Below are 22,173 nucleotides of genomic sequence, written 5' to 3' on the forward strand. Positions count from 1 at the left end.
AACTTAAGAAATCCGAATCTCTGCTCCCTGCAGGGCACAGGTGATGGTGTCTGCTGGAAAGGTCAGAGCTTCCAAAGTAAACAGCAAGAGAACCTCAGGGAGAGTCAGCTCTAGTCCCTCTGTCCTGTAGAAAGAGCCCCCAGGAAACAGCAATTCTGTTGCTTTATTGTGGCATCTGTTCAAGGTTTGTTTCCTCTTTAAGTCTCAGTTTCTTCATTAGCAATCATATCAGTTTTAATGCTACTACTAATAACAATGAACAGCAACGATAATATCCTCCTCCATTAATAGAGTGCTTTCTATGTGCAAGGCACTTTTCTTGTATCACTTAATTTAACCTTTCCAACCACATAAATAGAAAGAGGCTATTACTAGTTGAATCTTATTGATGAAGAGACTGATGGCTCAAGAGAAGTGCTTTTTCCAGGGTCCCATAGCTATTAGGGACCTACGAGGCCAAAGGATAGCCTAGCAGAGGAGCTTTAGCCCTCATACCAGAATCTCCACCACCCTCTGCCACCCTCAAAACCACTCCTGCTACCCTCCCCCACCCCCACAACCATGCTGGGTAAACACAACTAGGGGAGAAATAATGTGCTTGCTTCTAAACATAACTGGTATTAATGGATAAGCTCCTTACTCCTTCCCTACCAGTCTACCCACCCCTAATCTATATAGAAATTCTGGAGCTACTGCTGAACAGAAATGGAAGGCCTGGGGTTTTTCTGAGGCCCTTTCTGGCTCCGATAATCTGATTGATAGTATATTGCTTCTGGCCTCTTATGATGGGGCTGGTGATGAAGGTGGGTAAGGAGTGAACTCTACAGGTGACCTCCTCAGTGAACCTGATGTCATTGTTTCTCTCTCTGTTTTTCTTTTTTTGAGTCGGAGTCTCTGTCGCCCAGACTGGAGTACAATGGCGCAATCTCGGCTCACTGTAACCTCCGCCTCCCAGGTTCAAGCGATTCTCCTGCCTCAGACTCCCAAGTAGCTGGGATTACAGGTGCACGCTGCCACACCCGGCTAATTTTTTTTGTATTTTAGTAGGGATGGGGTTTCACCCTGTTGCCCAGGCTGGTCTCAAAATCCTGAGCTCAGGCAGTCTACCCACCTCAGCCTCCCAAAGTACTAGGATTACTGGCGTGAGCCACCGCTCCCAGCCCCATCTTTTCTATCTTTTATCTTCCCATGGCCTGCCCCTTCTGGCTCAGATTCTTTTTGTTTCTTCTTCTTCTCCTTCTTCTTCTTCTTTTTTTTTTTTCTTTTGAGACAGCGTCTTGCTCTGTCACCCAGGCTGGAGTGCAATGGCATGATCATAGCTCACTTCAGACTCGATCTTCTGGGCTCAAGCAATCCTCCCACCTCAGCCTTCTGAGTAGCTGGGACTGCAGGCATGCAACAGCACAGCCAGCTAACTTTTTACTTTTTTTTAGAGACACGGTGGGAGGGGGGGGTCTCACTTTGTTGCCCAGGCTGTTCTCGAACTCCTGGGCTCAAGGGATCCATCCTCAGCCCCCAAAGTGCTAGGATTACAGGCGTGAGCCACGACACCTGGCCTGGCTTAGGTTGTTGACAGTTGGAAACACATCTTTCTGTGCAGGTATCTGGCTAAAGAGTCTCGAGGGTCTGCCAGTCCCAACTTGAAGACCCCCTAGACTGGGGAATCTTCTGTCATGGCTGTAATACACTGTTACTAATGTTACATTGAGAGAAAAGTCAGTGGCATAATAATGCTTAAAACATGCCATTTCTTCAGTGTTTCTCTATGAACACTACACATGCATTATTTTATTTAATCCTTGCTACAATTCTATGGAGTTAGAATAAATCTCTCATTCCTAGACAAGGAAGCAAACTCAGGTTAAGTGACTGACTCAGAGCCACACATCTATGTTGTCGGGCTGGAAGATTGTGAGATTCAGAGGATAATTTTGGAGAACTCCAGGGCTCAGACTCAGATTTTCATCCTGGCCTTCCTGCCTGCTGTGAGCAGAGTTGATCAGTAGGGATGAGTTGATTATCATCTCTTTCCTTTAACTCTCAGCCACTCAGGGTTGATCAACTGTTCTCAGATAATGGGACAAACCCCTGCCCTCCCACCCCCACGAGCACCTACATAGGTCCAAACAGGCTTGAACTTCCTCAGTGTGAAATGGAGCCACAGTCCAATACATTTCCCTTTTCTGGTCAGGTTCCTCATCTAGCGAGGAGGGCAACTGTAATTTTTGCCTTTTCCGGTAATAGTAGCTCAGTTTTCCTCTAGAGGACCATCTCTCCCCTGTCAGTCCATTATGTTTTGAGTGAAACAAATTCCACTCCTAGTGCCATCATGGGTGTATTAATATTAGTTCACTTAATGGAAGAGCCCGGGGGAAGTGGTTGCTCAATGGCATTACTGGATCCAAGTTCTGATTATCTGAGAATACATTTATCTCCATTTTACAGAAGGCAACTGAGGTTCATGGAGATAGTGATTTGGCCAACGTCACAGGCCCAGTAAAAGGGACTGAAAATCCAGGTCCGCCTGACGCTAAAGCAGGGAACTCTGCCTAGTGTCTCTCTGTGGAGTGTTAGGGATCCTGGGGTACCCTTCAAGGTGTTGGCTCTGAAGGAAAAGCATTCCTCTCCGAGGAGACAGGCTATATTACCAAGGGGGTGGGGCCAGATGTCTGAGGGGGTGTGGCCAGAGCCTGGGGCGTGTCAGAGCCGAAGGGGCAGGGCGGCAGCAGCTGGCTTCTAGGTAACTTTAGCGCCTGCGCAGAGGCTCCCCAGCGTCGCCGTAGGCTGGGACTCTAGTGGGTCTTCGGCTCAGTAGTGGCTGCAGCGCCCGAGTAGGTCGTTTCGGCCGGGTTCCACGCCCGGCTCGACCATGAGCCGGTGCGCCCAGGCGGCGGCAGTGGCGGCCACAGTGCCAGCTGCCGGCGTCGGGAACGTAGGGCTGCGGCCACCCATGGTGCCCCGTCAGGCGTCCTTCTTCCCGCCGCCGGTGCCTAACCCCTTCGTGCAGCAGACGCAGATCGGCTCCGCGAGGCGGGTCCAGGTGAGGGGCGTGGGTCTGACAGGGGAGGTGGTCTGAGGGGGATGTGGGTCTGAGGGGAGAGGTCGTCTGAGGGGGGCCTAGGTCTGAGGGGGGTCCAGGTAAGGGGTGTGCGTTTGAGAGAGGAGGGCGGCCGAGGGGGGGCGTGGGTCTGAGGGAGGGAGGTGGTCTGCGGCGGGCGTGGGTCTGAGGAGGGAGGTGGCCTGAAGGGGACGTGGGTCTGAGGAGGGAGGTGGCCCGAGGGGAGCCAGGGTCTGAGGCAGGTCCAGGTGATCGGTGTAGGTCTGACAGGGGAGGGCGGTCGAGGGGCGCGTGGGTCTGAGGGGCGTGTGGGTCTGGGAGGCAAAGGAATCAGAGAAAGAAAGAGCAGTGGATCTGAGAGGAGAGGACTTTTGAGGGACCGTGAGTCTGAAAGGGGCAGAGATGTGCGTCTGAGAATTGAGGACATTTAGAGGATGGTCTGAGCGGGCACAGGAGGGGAGAAGATGCAGGGAAGATGCGGGTCTGAGAGGAGGATCCGAAACAGGAAGAGACAGAGCTGGCTGGTGGCGCAGGCTACAGTCCATGCCCCAGAAGGGAGAAGGAATCTGAATCTGTGACAGAAGTTTCAACTTGAGTTTATTAGAGTGTAGTGGGAGGCAGATCTACCACGGGAGAGTAGACTTGAAGAAGCTTTTTTTTTTTTTTTTTTTTTTTGCCTTAGGAAAGAGAGAAGTCAGTATGGGATGGATAAGAGTGAGGCAGAAGGCAGAAAGCCCAGGTCTGTGATTAGAACAACAGGTAAGGCTGGAAAGATTTAGCCGAGCAGGAGCATGATGGAAGGTGCGAAGTCAGAATCAAAGAAAAGGGACAACTGAGTCAGCGTAGGTTGTTCAAGAAGTTTTGGTCCAGAATCAGTCTTAACCTAAAAATGTTTCCTAAGTAGAAGCATGAGAAGTAGTAGCCCAGACTGTTTTCCATTGTTAAAAATGGCTATACTGTTATTCACAAAGAAAGTTTCCTTTCCTTTCCTTTTTCTTGTAAAGGGTTCCTTTTACCATTGGCAGTTGCACTCTTTGGACTTCCTCTTTGTTGAAATTAGTGATCAGAGAACAAGATAGGCCCTGCTAACCACATTTGTCCTGTGTGTTCTGCAGGGGGGGCAGGGGGAACAATTTTGAAGTTTTCATGTCCATCTCACACATTACTTTGGATTTGCAGTCGTATAATATTTGCAATCAGCTTGTATGCACTAACACCATTGTCTTCTACAGTGGGGGAAGGTTAAGTGCAGAGCTAAGCAACACAGGTGGCGGCTTGAGTAATGGTAAATGGGTGTCTGGTTGAAGAGGAATGTGAGAGAGGAAGAAGATAAAGAATATGGTAATACCGCTTTGTGAGGAAATTAAACGTTTAAAAATGTGATCTTCATGTCTTTAAATGAATAGATATTCTTTTTGTGTCTTGACATTCTGAAACATTTGTAAATACATAGACCATTGTTCAAGATTAAATTTAGTCTGATTTAGTTAAATCATACTTAAATGAAAATATGCCCATCTATTTGACTTCATATTTTGGAAAGAATCAGAATGGAATGTTGATAAATATTTATATTGAACCTATAATAAATTATTAAGTTTTTCCATCACCTGGTTTGTTACTGTTTAAAGGTCTCTGAGACCTTAAACAGAGTTACTGTTTAAATAACTCTCTGAGAGCTATAGTATAATGGAATGATAGCTAGTCAATTATAGGACCTGGTCATTTATTAGTTGTGTGACTTTAGCCAAGGCACTTAACCTCTCTGAACTACACTTTTCTCGTCTATTACATTGGAATATTAATAACTCAAAGGAGGGCTAAAATTAAGTGAAATAATCTGTTATTGTTTGTTGATCTTAATATTGATAATATTGATAGTTATCCTATTTATTTTCTAGAAAGTATATACTGTACTTAAAATTTACTACTTGGATTAAATGGGATTTAACAAAGTCTGGATATTAAAAATACTTTTTAAATTTATATAGATCAGAGATACCAAAGAGGTTTCAATGGCTTGAGTCATCTGGGTAAAGGGAAGATTTGAATAGGCATGGTAGAAAAACAATGTCCATATTATCCAGTTTAAAAGATGGACATACTTTCATTTAAGTATGGCTTAGTATAATTAATTTAGGCTAAATTTAATCTTTAATGGTGATCAATGTCTTGCTTAAGGACTGTTGTCCTCACATTTCAGTAAGAAAGTTAAACAAATAAGTACAAAAGTATATAATCTCATGTTTTAGTAAGTGTAATGAAGGAAAACCAGAGAATAACACTGAGAGGAGGCCACCCAATGGAGATGACATATTATCAAATGGAAATATGATGGGGAATTCTCTTAATTTGTCAATGAGTTAACTCAAAATTGATTTACTATTAAGCACTATTATTTGTTGCAAACCTTGAAGATGGCACAGAAAAAAAAAAGTTGCCTAATATTTCGCAACTTGTTCAGTTAAAATCCATATGGGTTGCTCAGTGTAGATATGAGTGACTCTTATGCTAATATACTTTAACCTCATTCCAACTCTTTCTTCAGGGTCTATGCTATATGGCCTTTCTTTCAGTCAAGATTATTTCTTGGTCTTTTAATAATGATACCTCTTCAAAGAGAATCTCAGCCAGTGACCTACCAGAGTAACTTGGGAATTTGAGTCATCTCATGTTTCTCCACAGTACTCTTCCCCAGTATACCACCATACTTCATTGCACCACCATTCAAATAAATATAACATTATCTAAAAATAGTGTGCTTACCATGTACACAGAGCTTCAAGAAAAATCTCCTGGATCCAAGATCCCTTCTATATTATAGTTCTGAAACTCCTACTCATCTTAAAACATATTCTGTTTTATAGGAAATAAGACTGATAGCAAAGTTTCATTATATTTGTAAGTCAGTTTTCAAGTGAAAAATAATTTAACAAGACTAGTTTTAGTCTCAGGAATGGTGGAGTAGCTTAATGTAGACAACCCTTTCCATGCATAACAATTATAAACTGTAGTCAAAATAGGAAAAACTTCATGAAGGCACTATAGAGCAACACAAATCAGACAGAAACTGGAGGGATTTGTTGCTTGAAATAATAGTTCTGTACTGTGAAACATTACCCCAACCCCCTTTTTTCACTGAAGGTTGTCACTTGACACCATGTGAAGGGATTGTTAGAAAGCTTCAGTCTTATTGGCCTGATATATCAGAGCACAAAGTTCAGGACTATCAGAGTGGCTAAAAATTGAAGGAGGAAGTCCCAGAAAGGAGGAAGCTAGAAATGAGGGAGCCCCTAAATTGGCATATAAATTATCTCAAAACGTTGGTCAATTCCTGAACTGTATATTTACAAAGGAGCCTTCAAGGGCCCTGGAGGAAAGTAACAGCTGGAAGGAAGAAGAAACTGGGCAGACATTTCAACTGATAGACGCTACAGGGAAGGCACAGTTAGAATCCCACCAAATTAAGAGGACCTTGGCAAATATCTCAGGCTTTACACTGAAACCTCACAAAGGTTATACCATAGGAGAAAAACTAGTCCTATACCCTAGGACTAAGGCTTCAATCTAAGTCTAAGGGCTAGCTTCAAACAAATTTTCCCTTAAAAAGTATAAAACTAAGGCTTCACAAGGTGAATGCAATCAGCCAGAATTTTACCTACCTACTAGGACAGAAATCAACATTCTTGAGAAAAGGATAACAGAATCCAGAATATCTGTAATATATCACGCAAAATGGCCAAAATACTATAAAAACAATATTAGACATTCAAAGAAATAGGAAAATGTGACCTATGATCAAAAGAAAAATCAGGCAATAAAAATAGACCCTAAGATGATCAAATGTAGGACTTTGCAGAAAAATACTTTAAAGTAGCTATTATAAAAATGCTCAAGGACTTAAAAGTAAAGAGTGGCATAATGAATGAATAGTTGGAAGGAGCTTAGCAGATAAATAGAAAATGTAAAAGAGAACCAAATGGATATTCTAAAACTGAAAACTGTTATATCTGAAATGAAAAATTCACTGAATGGGCTCAACAACACATTGAAGATGGTAGAAGAAAGTATTAGTGAACTTGAAGATGGGTTACTAGAAATTATTCAGTCTAAAAAGCAGAATGAAGAAAACTGAGATGAGACATCAGCAAAACTGGTGAAGTAAAGGCCTCTGAAAATTATCTTCTCCATAAAGCAATGAAAACACAAAAAAATTATCAGAATCAACTTTGTCTTAGCTCTGAAAATTAACCAAAGGCTTTCAACAATCCAAGGAGCATTTATTTAAGAGTGCTGACTCTTAGTTAAAATAGTAGGCTTTGTTACAGTTTAATTTTATTCTCATCCCTCATCCTCATCTCTGCAGTAGCCTTAAAAACCAGCGTCCTACAGTCATAATGAAAACCAGCAACCTGTCAGCCACTAGAGGGGGAAAAATAGTGTTAGAGCATTTTCAAGCCCCATTACCAAGGAACTGTCATTATTGGCCAGTCTGGTGGCTGCCTGGAAGGCCTTATTTGCAAGACTGTCTTTATTTGATTTGTCTTGGTGCTTACACAGTGCAAATAGCCTTTTCTCAAGGGTGTTTGTCAAAAACAATCAGAGGAAAGCGAATGCAGTGGTGCACACCTGTAGTTCCAGCTGTTCAGGAGGTTTATGTGAGAGGATTGCTTGAGCCCAGAAGTTCAAGGCCAGCCTGGGAAAAATAGGGAGACTCTGCTTCTTAAAAAGTAAAAATAAAAAAATCAAAGGCAATTGCTTAACATCACAGCTGCCTGAGACAGTAACAGTTGGAGCAAACAGTAGGCTAGCCAAAAACCTTAAAAGAAAAGTTAAGGGATGAGATGATCATAGGGGACTTTAAAAGCTTTGACATATTCCTAGGAATCTAGAAGGCTGTCCACCTGAGTAAGGCTTTATTCATGCTCAAGGCTATGCACATGTCCTGAAAATATCGAAAAATACCCTAAGCTCTCACCTCTGACTAACCTTGAGGGACTGTACAAGCAGAAAGTGAAGGCTAAGGCAGAGTTGTCATCTGTCACCTGACTGTTTGTGATGTGCCCCTATGTGCACAAAGAGACCCTTTGCAAGCATCAGGAAACTTATTGGTTTCAGGTGCTTAAGAAAATCTGTAATCATTAGCTGATTACTAAGCTAACGGGGTCAGAGACTTTAACTTTAGTAGCTACAATGACAAAGAATACAAGCTTTACAAATTAGTTTATAAAAGACACTAAACAAACAAATAACAACAAACAGCAACCACAACAAACCCTGGAAAGGGATGAGAATCATTTCCAGGGTTGCTATATTATTTAAGATGTTTAGTTTTAATTTAAAAATTGCAAGGTGTGTAAAGAAAAACAAAGTATAGCTTATAAGTAGTTTAAAAAGCAGTCAATACAAACTTTCCCTGAGGAAGCCCAGACTTTAGTCTTACTATACAAAGACTTTAAATCAGATATTTAAAATATGGTCCAATAACTAAAGGAAACCATGTGTGAAGAGCTAAAAGAAAATATGGAGCAGGGTATCACCAAATGGGGAATATCAATACAGATGCAATGCGTGTGTGTGTGTGTGTGTGTGTGTGTGTATTCACTAGAGGGGCTCAACAGCACACTATATCTAACAAAAAAGGAATCAGCAAACTTGAAAACAGGTCAACAGAGATTATCTAGTTTGAGGAACATAAAGAAAAAAAGATGAAGAAAAATGAACAGAACCTCAGAGACCTGTGGATGCTATCAATTTTACCAACAGATTCATAATGGGAGTTCCAGGAAAGAAGAAAGATGCAGAAAGAATATTAGAAGAAATAATGGTCAAAAACTTAATGAATTTGATTAAAAACACCAATCTACATTCCCAAGGAGCTCAAGGAACTCTAAGAATAAACTCAAATATACCTATATCTACAGATATGTTATGTACATTATGTACAAAGAATCCTCAACAAGATTAATGACTGATTGCTCATCAAGAGCCACAGAGACCAGAAGGGAGTAGCAGGATGATATATTCAAAGTGCTGAAAGAAGACTGTCAATAAAGAATTGTATAGCTAGAAAACTATCCTTAAAATGAATTATAAACGAGCAAAAACTGAGAGAATTTGTCATTAGCACACACATGCCCTAAGATAAATAATAAAGGGAGTCCCTCAGGCTGAGATGAAAGGATACTAGACAGTAACTCAAATTCACGTGAAGAAATAAACAGCAGTGGTAAAGGTAACTACATGGTTAGATGTAAAGGACAGTACAAATGTAATTTTTTTTTGTTTGTAAATCTTTTTTTCTCTTATCCAACTTTAAAAACATCTACATAAAGCAATAATTATAAATCTGTGTTGATGGACATACAATGTATAAAGACATAATTTGTATAACAATAATAGCAAATAGGAGAAAGGAGGGAACGGATCACAGTTTTTGTATACTATTGAAATTAAGTTGGTTGATCCGAACCAGATAATTATTATAAGTTAACATGGCAACACTTAGGACAATCACTAAGCAAATTCATTTTTAATATAGCAAAAGGAAGAATGAGGGAATTAAAATGATACACTAGAAAATATTTAACACAGGAGAAAGCAGCAATGTAGACATAGAGAAATTTAAAAAGACCTAAGACATATCGAAAACAAATAGCAAAATGTCATATATAAATCCTACCTTATTAGTAATTACATTAAATATAAATTGATAAAACAATCCAATTAAAATGAAGATTCACAGAATTGATAAAAATATATAACTGTGCGCTTCCTAAAAGAGACACACTTTATTTATTCATTTATTCGTTTACTTACTTCAAGGCAGGCTCTTACTCTGTCGTCCAGGCTGGAGTGCAGTGGTGTAATCACAGCTCACTCTAGCCTTGACCTCCTGGGCTTAAGTGATCCTTCCATCTCAGCCTCCTGAGTGGCTGCAACTATAGGCATGCACCACCACACCCAACAAATTTTTGTATTTTTTATAGAGATGGGATCTCCTTATGTTGCCCAGACTGGTCTCAAACTCGTGAGCTCAGCAATCTTTCCACCTTGGCTTCCCAAAGTGCTGGGATTATAGGTGTGAGCCACCATGCCTGGTCAAGAGACACACTTTTGATTCAAATACACAAATAGGTTGGAAGTAAAAGATGGAAAATGATATACCATGCAAACAGTAGCCGAGAGAGAGCTGGAATGGCTGTATTACTATCAGATAAAATAGACTTCAAGACAGAAATTGTTGCTAACGAAAGACATAATGATAAGAGGATTGATTCATTAAGATGTAATAATTATAACCATATATGCATCAAGCAGCAGAGTCCAGAAATACACAAAGGAAAAAGTGACAAAATTGAAGGATGAAAGACAATTCAACAATACGAGAGACTTCAATTACCAAATAATGATAGAAGGTAGAACAATGAGACAGTATCAATCAGGAAATTGAAGACTTGAAGAACCCTATAAACAGACTAGATCTAACAGATATGTATGTAGAACACTCAACAACAGCAGAAAACACATTCTTCTGGTGCCCATGGAACATTTGCCAAGGTAGATCTGTATGTTAGACAATAAAACAATTCTCAATAAATATAAAATGGTTAAAATAATACAAAGTATGTTATTTGACCACAGTAGATTGAAACTAGAAATCAATAACAGAAAAAAATTCACAAATATGTTGAAATTAAATTACTTCTAAATAACCAACGATTCCAAAGTAATAATAAAACAATAGAGAAAAATAACAACTCTAAAAGTTGGTACTCTGAAAAAAAATTGACAAATATTTATCTGCACTGACCAAGAAAAAAAATGAAAGAAGACTCAAATTAAGAGAGGACAATATTACTGACCTTTCCAAAATAAAAAGGATTACAAGGAATTATATAAACAAATGCATGCTAACAAATAACTTAGTTCAAGTGGACCAATTTCTAGAAAGACACAAAATACCAAAACTGATTCAAGAATAAATAAAAAATCAAATAGACCTATAATATATAGAGATTAACTAGTTCTTAAAAACATCCCACAGAGAAAAGTTGAGGACCAGATGACTTCAGTGGTGAACTGTACCAAAGGGTTAACAAAGAATTAACACCAATCCTTCACAAGCTCTTCCAAAAAATAAAAGAAGACAGAGCACTCCCCAACTCATTCTGTGAGGCCAGGCCTACTCTGATACCAAAACCAAAAAAGGACATTATAATAAAAGAAAACTACAGACCAATATCCATTGTGAATATATATGCAAAAATCCACAATAAAATGCTAGCAAACTGAATCCATCAACTAATAAAATGAACTATACCATGGCAAAGTGGTATTTATCCCAAAAATGTAATTTTGGTTCAACATAGAAAAATTAACATGAGCACCATATTTATTGAATAAAGGGCACAAGAACATCTTAATACGCACAGAAAAATGATTTGACTCACTTTCATGATAAAAACCACTCAATAAACTAAGAGTGGAAAGGAGTTTCCTTAGCCTCATAAAGGGCATCTGTGAAAAATAGCTAACATTATACTTAATAGCGAAACACCAAAAAGTTTTCTTCTAAGATCAGGCACAAGACAAAGATACCTACTCTCATCACTTCTGTTCAACATTGTACTGGAGGTTCTAGGAAGGGCAATTAGGCAAGAAAAAGAAAAGACATCTATATTGGAAAGGAAGAAGTAAAACCATCAAGAAGGCATGATTTTTTAAACAGAAAATCCTAAGGAATGCACAAAAACACTTGGAGCTAATAAATCAGTTCAGCAAGGTGGCAGGATACAAGATCAATATACAAAAATCATGGCATATTTTTTCACAAGCAACAATCTAAAAATGAAATTTAAAAACAATTTAAGTTAGCATCAAAAAGAGTTAAATATTTTAGCAACAGAAGAATTCTGCATTGAAAACTACAAAATATCATTGAAAGAAATTAGAGACGACTTAAATAAATGGGAAGACATCCTGTGTTCATAAATTTGGAAGACCTAAATTGTTAAGATAATGACACTCCCCAAACTGATCTACAGATTAGTATAACCCTTATCAAAATATCAGCTGGCTTCTTTATTTTTTGCAGAAATTGATGAGCTAATTTTAAAATTTGTACAGAAATGCAAGGGACTACAACCAACCAAAAGAATCTTGAAAAAATAAAACAAAATTGGAGAACTCACATTTCTCATTTTCAAAACGTACTGTGAAGCTACAGTAATCAAGACTGTATTGTACCAGTAAAAAGACAGACATCTAGATCAATGAAATAGAATTGACAATACAGAAGTAAATTCATACATCTGTGGCCACTGATTTTCCACAGGATTGCCAAGACGATAAAATGGGGAAAGAGTAGTTTTTGCAACAAATGGTCTGGGACAATTGGATTGACATGTGCAAGAGAAGGAAGTTAGGTCCTTACCTCATAACATATACAAATTAACTCGAAGCAGATTAAACTACTAAATGTAAGAGTTAAAATCATAAAACTCTTAGATGAGAACGTAAGTGTAAATCTTCATGACCTTGAATTAGGCAGTGGTTTTCTAGACGTACAACAAAAGTACTAGCCACCAGAGAAAGAATGGGTAAAGAGGACTTCATCAAAATAAAACGTTTTGTGTTTCAAAGTACACTACAATGAAATCGAAAAGATAACTTACCGAATGAGAGAAAATATTTGCAAATTATACATTTGATAAGAGTAGAGTGTTCAAAACATATAAATAACTTTTAGAACTCACCAATAAAAAGATAACCCAACCCAACTATCCACCCATACTTCTATATCTAATGAAAATATTATTCAGAAATGAAGGGAAAATGAAGACATTTTCAGATAAGAATGGAGGGAATTTGTTGTCAGACCTGTATTCAAGAAATGGTAAAGAAAGTTTTTTGGATTGGAGGAAAATAACACCAGATTGAGACTTGGATATACAGGAAAGAATGAAGAACACTGGAAATGGTAAATATGGAAAGAATGATATAAAACTTTTTTCTTTATATTAATTTCATCAAAGAGCTAGAAAATGTAACCATTTAATACAAAAATTATTGTTTTCTTGGGCTTATATATATTTAGTGGTAAAACATATAACAATACTGAAAGGGTGGTGGATGGGATGGAATTGTACTTTTCTTACACTTTCTGTGAAGTGGTACAGTATTAACTCTGAGTACTTCATCTTATGCTAAGCACACATTGTAATCTTCAGACCAACTGCTGACTAAAAGTACAAGAAGGTATAGCTAAGGGGCCATTAAAGAAATTTAAAGGGATCACTAAAGAAAAATTTCATGAACTCAAGGAAGAAAACAGAAAATGAGAAACAGAAACATGAAACTGATGGGAACTGATGGGATATATAGAAAAGAAATAGCAAAACAGTAGATTTATACCCAAATAATCAATAATTACATTTAGTATACATTAATTAACATCCTAACTTAAAGGCAAAGATTTTCAGACTGGACAGAAGAATAAGACCCAGCTCTGCATTAATCCACAGTACATACACTGTAAATGTAAATACAAAGATAAGAAGGAAGAAAAGATAATGTGGAAATAGTGTAAGTGTAAGAAGCTGATGTGACTGTATTAATATCAGATAAAGTAGACTTCAAGACATGTCATGACATCAGATATAAGGAGGAACATTTTGTAAGGTCAGTGGGAAAACTTAGCAGCACTTAATGTTTATGTACCTAATATCAGAACTTTGAAAACTTGAAGCTAAAATTGAGAAAACTAAGCAAAGAAATAAATAAAACATAATTGAGGATGGTAACACACCTTTCTTGGTAATTGACAGAACAATCAAACCAAAGATTAATAATATAGAAAATTTGAACATTGGTAACCACTTCTACTGAATTGACATTTATGGAACACTACCTCCAAAAGTACCAGAATATAATTTCAAGTACACATTTAATGCTTACCAACATAGACCAAAGGCTGGATCATAAAAAAATCTCAATCAATATCAAAAGTTTGAAATATTACAGAGCATGTTCTCTGAACACAATAAATTATATTAGAAATCAATAACAAATATATCTGATAAAAATCCACATATTTAGAAATCAAGCTGTATAATTTAAAATAGTCCTTGGGTCAAAAATATATTACGAGTGAAATTATGAAATGTTTTAAACTAAATGTGAACAAAATGCAATGTATCAAAATTGTAGGATGCAGTTAAAGCAGTGCTTGCCAGTAAACCAATACATTTAAATACATAGAAAAGAAGAAAGGTTTAAAATTAATGATTTAGGCCGGGCGCGGTGGCTCAAGCCTGTAATCCCAGCACTTTGGGAGGCCGAGACGGGCGGATCACGAGGTCAGGAGATCGAGACCATCCTGGCTAACACAATGAAACCCCGTCTCCACTAAAAATACAAAAAAATTAGCCGGGCGTGGTGGCGGCGCCTGTAGTCCCAGCTACTCGGGAGGCTGAGGCAGGAGAATGGCGGGAACCCGGGAGGCGGAGCTTGCAGTGAGCTGAGATCGCGCCACTGCACTCCATCCTGGGCGACAGAGCGAGACTCCGCCTCAAAAAAAAAAAAAAAAAAAAAAAAAAAAAAAAAAAATTAATGATTTAAGTTTTTACCTTCAGAAGCTGGAAGAACAAATTAAACACAAAGTAAGTCAAAGAAAGGAAATAATAAAGATAAGAGCAATAATCAGTGAAATAGAAAACTACATAGAAAATTAAAATCAAACATTTGTCTAATAGATTAATAGAATAGATTAATGGAATTGATAAATCCTTACCAAGACTGATAAGAAAACAAGACAGAAAATACAAATTACCAGTATCAAGAATGAAACAGCATGTATCATTATAGATTAAATGGCTAATAAGGGAACATTATTAACAACTTTATGCCAGTAAATTTGAAACATACATGAAATGACAAAAATCCAGTGTATCAAAAATAGACACAAGAACTGGAAAATATGAATAGCCCTTTATCTATGAAGGAATACATTTAAAGAAAACGTTTCACCAAGATTATTTTACTAGTAAATTTTGTCAGACTTTTAAGAGTACAATAAAATCACTCACACAAGCTCTTTCAGAAAGTAGAGAAGTGTGGAACAGTACCCAACTAGTTTCATGGGGCTAATATTACCTTGATACCAAATCTGAAAAAGACATTATAAGAAAAGAAAATTATAGATCAATATTTCTCATGATCATAGCCATAGAACTCTTAACAAAATATTAGCAGGTCAAATATGGCATTGTATAGAAAGGATGATACTGTATATCACTTCCAAGTTTATCTTATATCAGGAATATAAGGTTGATGTAACATAAAATTCCAATTTCAATGTAATTCACCATATAAGCAGAACATATGATAAAATGCCTGTGATCATCTCAATAGATGCAGAAATTTCATTAATTCACCTGACAAAATTCAATACCCACTGGTGATAAAAATATTTTCTTAGTAAGATAGAGATAAAGAGAAACTCTCTCCATCAGATACAGGGCATCTACAAAACACCCACAATTAATATCATAGTGGTAAAATATTGAATCTGTTTCCTCAAAGGTTTGGGATAAGACAAATATCTTGTTCACCACTTCTGTTCAACATTATGCTAGGGATCATAGCCAGTGCAATAAGAAAAGAAAGGAAATAAAAGACATATGGATTAGAATGGAAAAAGTATAACTGTCGTATTCACAAATGGTATAGACTGTATATGAAGAACTTCCTAAGGAATCAACAGAACAACTAACTATGAAAACCAATAAGTGAACTTGACCAGGTCATAGGATAAAAGATCAAAAGTCAATTTTACATTTATATACTATAGGAGCAAACAATTGCAAAATGAGATCAAGTAATCTAATTTATAACAGCAATAAAATGGCATTCAATACTTAGGAAAAACCATATAAGACCACTACACTGAAAACTACAAAATATTTCTGTGAGAAATTAATGAAGACTTACATAGAGAGATATACCATGTTTATGAATTGGAAGAATCAATATTATTAGAATGACAATTTCCTCCAAATTGTTCTGTAGATTCATTTTGAAATCTCAGTAAAAATCCTAACAGGCTTTTGTGTATGTGTAAAAACTGACAATTCTAAAACTTATATGGAAATGCAGAGTATCTAAAATGCCTTCAGAAAAATGATGAAGAAGAATGTATGGGCGGACACATACTACTTGATTTCAAGACTTACTTCAACACTGTAGTAAATAAGGTAGCAGAGTATTGACAGAAGTATGATGAACAGATCAATGCAACAGAAAGAAAATCCATACATTAATATTCAATTGATTTTTTGCAAAGTTGCCAAGAACATTGAGGAATGTCAAGTCTTTTGGTGCTGCAACAACTGGATAAATTTATGGTTAAAAATGAACCTTAATCCACACTGCATACCACACAAGAAATGTCATTTAAGATTGACCATAGATTGAAATGTAAAAGTGAAAATCATACAGGTTCTAGAAGAAAAGAATATAGAGTATCTTCAGGAACTTGAGGTAAAGATTTTTTCAGAAGGACACAGAAAAGAATTAAACATAAAATAAAAGTTGATAAGTTAAACTTCATCATAATTAAAATTGCTTTAATCAAAATATACCACTAAGAAAATGAGAAAGCAAGCCACAGAATGAGGAAAAAAGTATTTTCAACACATATATTGACAAAGGGCTTGTATACATTTATGTAAAGAACTCTTACAAATTGATAAGAAAAAGACTAACAAACCAGTAAAAATGGGCCAAAGACTTGAACAGACACTAATATTAGAAGTTAAAGGAATGACCAATAAGTATATGAAAAATGTATTCAGCATTATTGTTCATCAAGGAAATGCGGGTTAAAGCCACATGAGATATTCTTTTATACCCACTTTAATGGCTAACATTAAAAATAAAAAAACTGACCATACCATATGTTGGTGAGGATGTGGAGCAACAGGAACTCTCATACCTTGCTGGGGATATAAACTGGTGAAGTCACTTTGGAAAACAGTTTTATAGTATTATATAAAGTTAAACATGCCCTATGACCCAATGATTTTATTTTCAGTGAAATGAAAATGTATGGTCACACAAAGATTTGAACATTAATGTTCATATGAGCTATAATAGCTGAGAATTTATAATAGGCCAAATGTCTATGAACAAGTAAATAAATAGATTGTAATATATTCATACAATGGAATAGCACTCTCCAGTTAAAAAGAGTAAATACTGATATATATGACAATATGGTTGACTCTCAAAAATAGGAAGTGATCAAGCCAGATATAAAAGGGTAAATAAATGCTATGTGATTTTATTTATATGAACATCTACAGCAAGTAAAACCACAGTGAAAGAAGCCTATCAGTGGTTGCTTAGGTTTGGGGAGGGTGTATTAATTGCAAAGGGCAAAAGAAAACTTTTTGGGATGATGTAAATATCTTGATTGTGGTGGTCATTGCATAAGGGTATGCATTTGAAAAACTCATAATCTATAAACTTAAAATAGATGTTTTTTCTTTTATGTACATTATACCTTAATAAAGCTTTTTAAAAGTCTGCCAACACCAAATGCTGGCAAGGATGTACAGCAGCTGAAAATTCTCACACATTTCCACTTATACTTTTAAATGACACAACTTTGGAAAACTGGTGGTTTGCTATAAAGTTAAATAACATCTATGAGCCAGCATTTTCACTCCTAGGTATTTACTTAAGAGAAATGGAAACATATTCACATAAAGGCTTGTACAAGAATATTCATAGTGGCTTTATTCATAATAGCCCACAATTGGAAACAACTCAAATGTTAATCAGTAGGATAATCAATAAGCAAATTGTCATATGGTCACATAGTAGAATAATACTCTGCAATTAAAAAGAATGAATTACTGATGTATGAAACAACATAGTGGAATAAAAAGTATTAAGTGGAAGAATGCATAAAGTATGATTCCATTTATGTGACCTTTAACAGATAAAACTAAATTATGGTGATAGAAATCTAGTATTTGTTACCTAAGAATATAGGGTTTAACTAGAAGAGGCACAAGGTGACTTGCTGGGAGTGGTAAATATGGTTTGTGTCTTAATTGTGGTGGTGGTTACATGAGTATATATTTATTAAAACTCACTGAATTGTATACTTTAGATCTGTACATTTCCTTGTGTTACTGTTTAATATTCTAAAGATCAGATAATTAGAATATTTTGGCATTTTTTTTCTAAATTATTTGATGGTGCTCAGAATCATGTAAGGGCCAGTAGAGACAGAAAAAGAAGGCTACTGTTTGAGTAATATAATTAGCTTATAGAAAAGAAGACAATGTGTCATACATAAGCACAATCTATTTTACTCAAACGGCAGTGCAGTAAAAGAATTAAGAGCAGAAACTTTATAACCAAACTAAGTTCAAATCCTGGTTCTACCACTTGTGATCTTAAGCAATTTAACTTCCTCTGTGTTACTCCTTTCTGGTTTGTAAAATTTGAAACTTAAGGTTGTAAAAACTAAAAAAGTTACTACATGCCAAGTGCTTAGAATGGCTGGTATATTACATAGTAAGAATTCATGTATTATTTGCTATTATTTATTTACTTTTCATTTCTTCTTAATTTTTTTATTTTCGCATCTATCTCCTTATTGTTATTGGTTATAAAGTTCTGGCAGGTATATATATAAAACAATGTATTTACTTCTTCACACTCTGATGCCTTCACTCTTCTACCTAAAGCTCTCAAAAAGCAATTTCTCCTTCTTACCTTGCTAGCTCCTACTTACTGCAAGATTGTTCAGGCTACAATTCCTCCAGGAAGCTTTCCCTGGCTGCTAAATCAAATACACCTTTTCTTTGTTCCCCCAACATTCTCTATTCGCTTTCATGGGTATGCAGATCATTTGTCTTATGGTTTTCTTTAGTGTTTCTCTTGCTACACAGTAGGCTTTGTGAAGTCAGATATAATTTGTTTTTTTCTTTGTGCTTAAATCCTTGTCTGGTACAGGGTAGTAGTCAATTCATCCTTGACTAAATGCATGAACACCATAAAAGTCTCCTGTTACATGTTTCTGTTTGATAGCTTTGAATTAAAATAATGGCCATTCATTTATTTTTACCAACTTTGACTTTCAGATTTTTCTTCTTGGGATTATCCTGCTTCCAATTCGTGTCTTATTGGTTGCTTTAATTTTATTACTTGCATGGCCATTTGCTGCAATTTCAACAGTATGCTGTCCTGAAAAGCTGACCCACCCAGTAACTGGTTGGAGGAGGTAAGAAATGATTTTGTCCAAAATATTAGGACATAATATTAAATTAACATACATTAAATCAATGTAAAAAGAGTTCATCATAGTTTAGTCAGTGATTTTATCTGTCTACTCCGTAATAAATTTTACAGTTTTATCAGCCTACTCAATAATAAATAATTTATTTTTATTTCTCATATGAAATATGTAGAAAGTACTGCCCAAATGCCAACTACATTATGATAATCTCCTAAAAGTTGTAATTTCCTAATGTTAAAATATTTTGTTTTCTGAGTTACTGCCAAATGCGATACATCCCTAGTTCAGAAAGATACCCAACTACTGTACTTGAAATCACTGAAGCTACAAAATACCTTGCTCTCTTCTGTTCTTCCTCAGTTTTCACATTTGCTTTTCTCCCTCTACAACTTTCTGCAGTGGCATAAGTGGATTAGTTATATTATTTTTATTAATTACTTTAGTAGTAATTTCTATTATAACAATTATTAATAATAATTATTAACCAATATAGTCTAGTTATTTTAAACATTAGCATGAGGCAGAATGGAACTGCTTTTCAGGCATTATCTAATTAAGATGGTAATAGAGGAGAAACTGATCATGAGTTAACAAAGCTACTGGTAAAAGTTTATTTTTATTGAACAGAACCAAATTGTTGTGATCTGTATGCCTTAAAAGTACAGCCTCTTATGTGGACTCCACGGATTCCATGTGAATTCCAAATCTGTACATGGGTTTTAGGGCATTGTCAAACTCTTTGAAATTGTTGCCCAATTTTTGTACGCAAGGATATTTTTGTATTTAAATCTCAAATGTGAATGCATCCTCCAAAAATTTTGAGAAAGACTGTTATAGAAACTTTTAAAGAAATATGTAGTTTGCTGTTCAGTTCATGTTCCAGTGAACAAATGTCACTATCAAAGTGGAAATGGATTCAGTGCTGGCAATGCCCCAGAGAACTCTCAGTTCTTGCAAATCATACTCCTTTGTTTTATAACTCAAGGTTGTGTAGTATAAAACAATGCTTCAAGGGATGTTTTTATGACTCACCAATTCTTTTCAGATTACCTCTTTGGTTTTTACTGTCAGTGGCTTATGAAAACTTAGGATGATAGAAGGAATAGTCTAAGTAATCCAGACAATAGATATAATAAATGTTAGAAAAGAAAGTTTTACTTTTGTCAATTAAAGCAGTATCTCTTTCTCCTCTCAAACAGGTAATGTCGAAGTTATTATGTGGGACCAGACTTAGAGCCATTCTTTAAATATGTTAAATAGGAGTGTTTAATGGCTCAGAATATGGGATAAATATAGTTATCAGAAGCTACATCACTATGGATAAAAAATAAGAGGTGTGAAAATTTGATAAAGGAATATACTTCGTCTCATTACATTAGTAGAAATCTCATCTCTAAACTAAAGGAGAAGAAAGGGAGGTACAGTTTCTGTGCCCTCTGGGAAAGTATTGTGGTTTTCTTTATCTCCTTCTTGTGAAATAAAAGTCACAGAAACTTCTTTGGAGCTAGTTGCTAATAGCTCCTCACTATATTATTACAAAAATGTGAAGAGAATTAGACGAAAATCCTATTTTTAAAAGCTGAAGGCCGGGCGCGGTGGCTCACGCCTGTAATCCCAGTACTTTGGGAGGCCGAGGTGGGTGGATCATGAGGTCAGGAGATTGAGACCATCCTGGCTAACACGATGAAACCCCGTCTCTACTAAAAATACAAAAAAATTAGCCGGGCGTGGTGGCGGGCGCCTGTAGTCCCAGCTACTCCGGAGGCTGAGGCAGGAGAATGGCGTGAACCCGGGAGGCGGAGCTTGCAGTGAGCCGAGATCACGCCACTGCACTCCAGCCTGGGCGACAGAGCAAGACTCGTCTCAAAAAAAAGAAAGAAAAAAAAAAAAGAGCTGAAGCAGGCAGATCACTTGAGGTCAGGAGTTCAAGACCAGCCTGACCAGCGTGGTGAAACCCCATCTCTACTAAAAAATACAAAAATTAGGCCTGGTGGTGGACGCCTGTAATCCCAGCTACTCGAGAGGCTGAGGCAGGAGACTCACTTGTACCTGGGAGGCAGAGGTTGCAGTGAACCAAGATTGTGCCACTGCACTCCAGCCTGGGCACCAGAGAAAAACTCCGTCTCAAAAAAAAAAAAAAAAAAAAAAAAAAAAAAACAACTCTCATTAGATACCTCCTAGATGATGTACATATTTTATTTTTCATAAAAAGCTATGTGCTTATTCACATACCAAGATATCCCTCCTGTGTTTGCACTTCTAGGAATACATTTTTGTTTCCCTGCTTAACTGGATCTTACTTGTCTTGTGTGTCTGGCATAGTTCCTGACACAGTTTGATAAATTAACTAATCTATAATGGCAGAATCTTTTTTAAAGGTTTTTTAAAAAAGTCGTTTCTGGAATTGCTTAAGTGCATCTCTGTTCCAGGAAAGTGAGATGATGAACTCACTTCTGATGATTGTTAATGATATCTAAAAACTGTAACAATACGGATTACAAGACTTTTTAAAAAAATTCCTAAAATAATTCTGAGAACAGTTTCAGTGTGAGAGTTCCAAAAGTGTTTTAGGAGATAGTAGCATCTTCATTACACAAATGTGGTTTCCCAAGATAACCACTTTGAAGAAAAGTACTGATTTGGATATCTCAGTAGGGGATGTGTGTTGAAAATTCATTTTTAACACTTTATAGTCTCAGAATGATGGAGCAGTTTCTTAGCCACACATATCTTTGGGCAAATTACTTCTCTGTGCCTCAGTTTTCTCATCTATAAAATGGGAGTGATAATTTCAAAATAC

At 36.7% G+C, this 22,173-nt stretch overlaps 1 protein-coding gene across 1 annotated transcript in view; it reads left to right on the forward strand.

Annotated features, from left to right (window-relative positions):
* Positions 1-24: 24 nt before the first annotated feature.
* LOC105494079 (lysophosphatidylcholine acyltransferase 2) overlaps positions 25-22,173 on the forward strand; it is an 81,166-nt gene continuing 59,017 nt past the window's right edge. The window contains exons 1-2 of the mRNA XM_011762184.3: positions 25-3,040; positions 19,219-19,358. Coding sequence (XP_011760486.1) covers positions 2,870-3,040; positions 19,219-19,358 — 311 coding nt within the window. The 5' untranslated portion in view covers positions 25-2,869. The remainder of the gene's footprint in view (positions 3,041-19,218; positions 19,359-22,173) is intronic.

Source organism: Macaca nemestrina, chromosome 18 (assembly GCF_043159975.1).
Source record: "Macaca nemestrina isolate mMacNem1 chromosome 18, mMacNem.hap1, whole genome shotgun sequence".
NCBI lineage: Eukaryota > Metazoa > Chordata > Mammalia > Primates > Cercopithecidae > Macaca > Macaca nemestrina.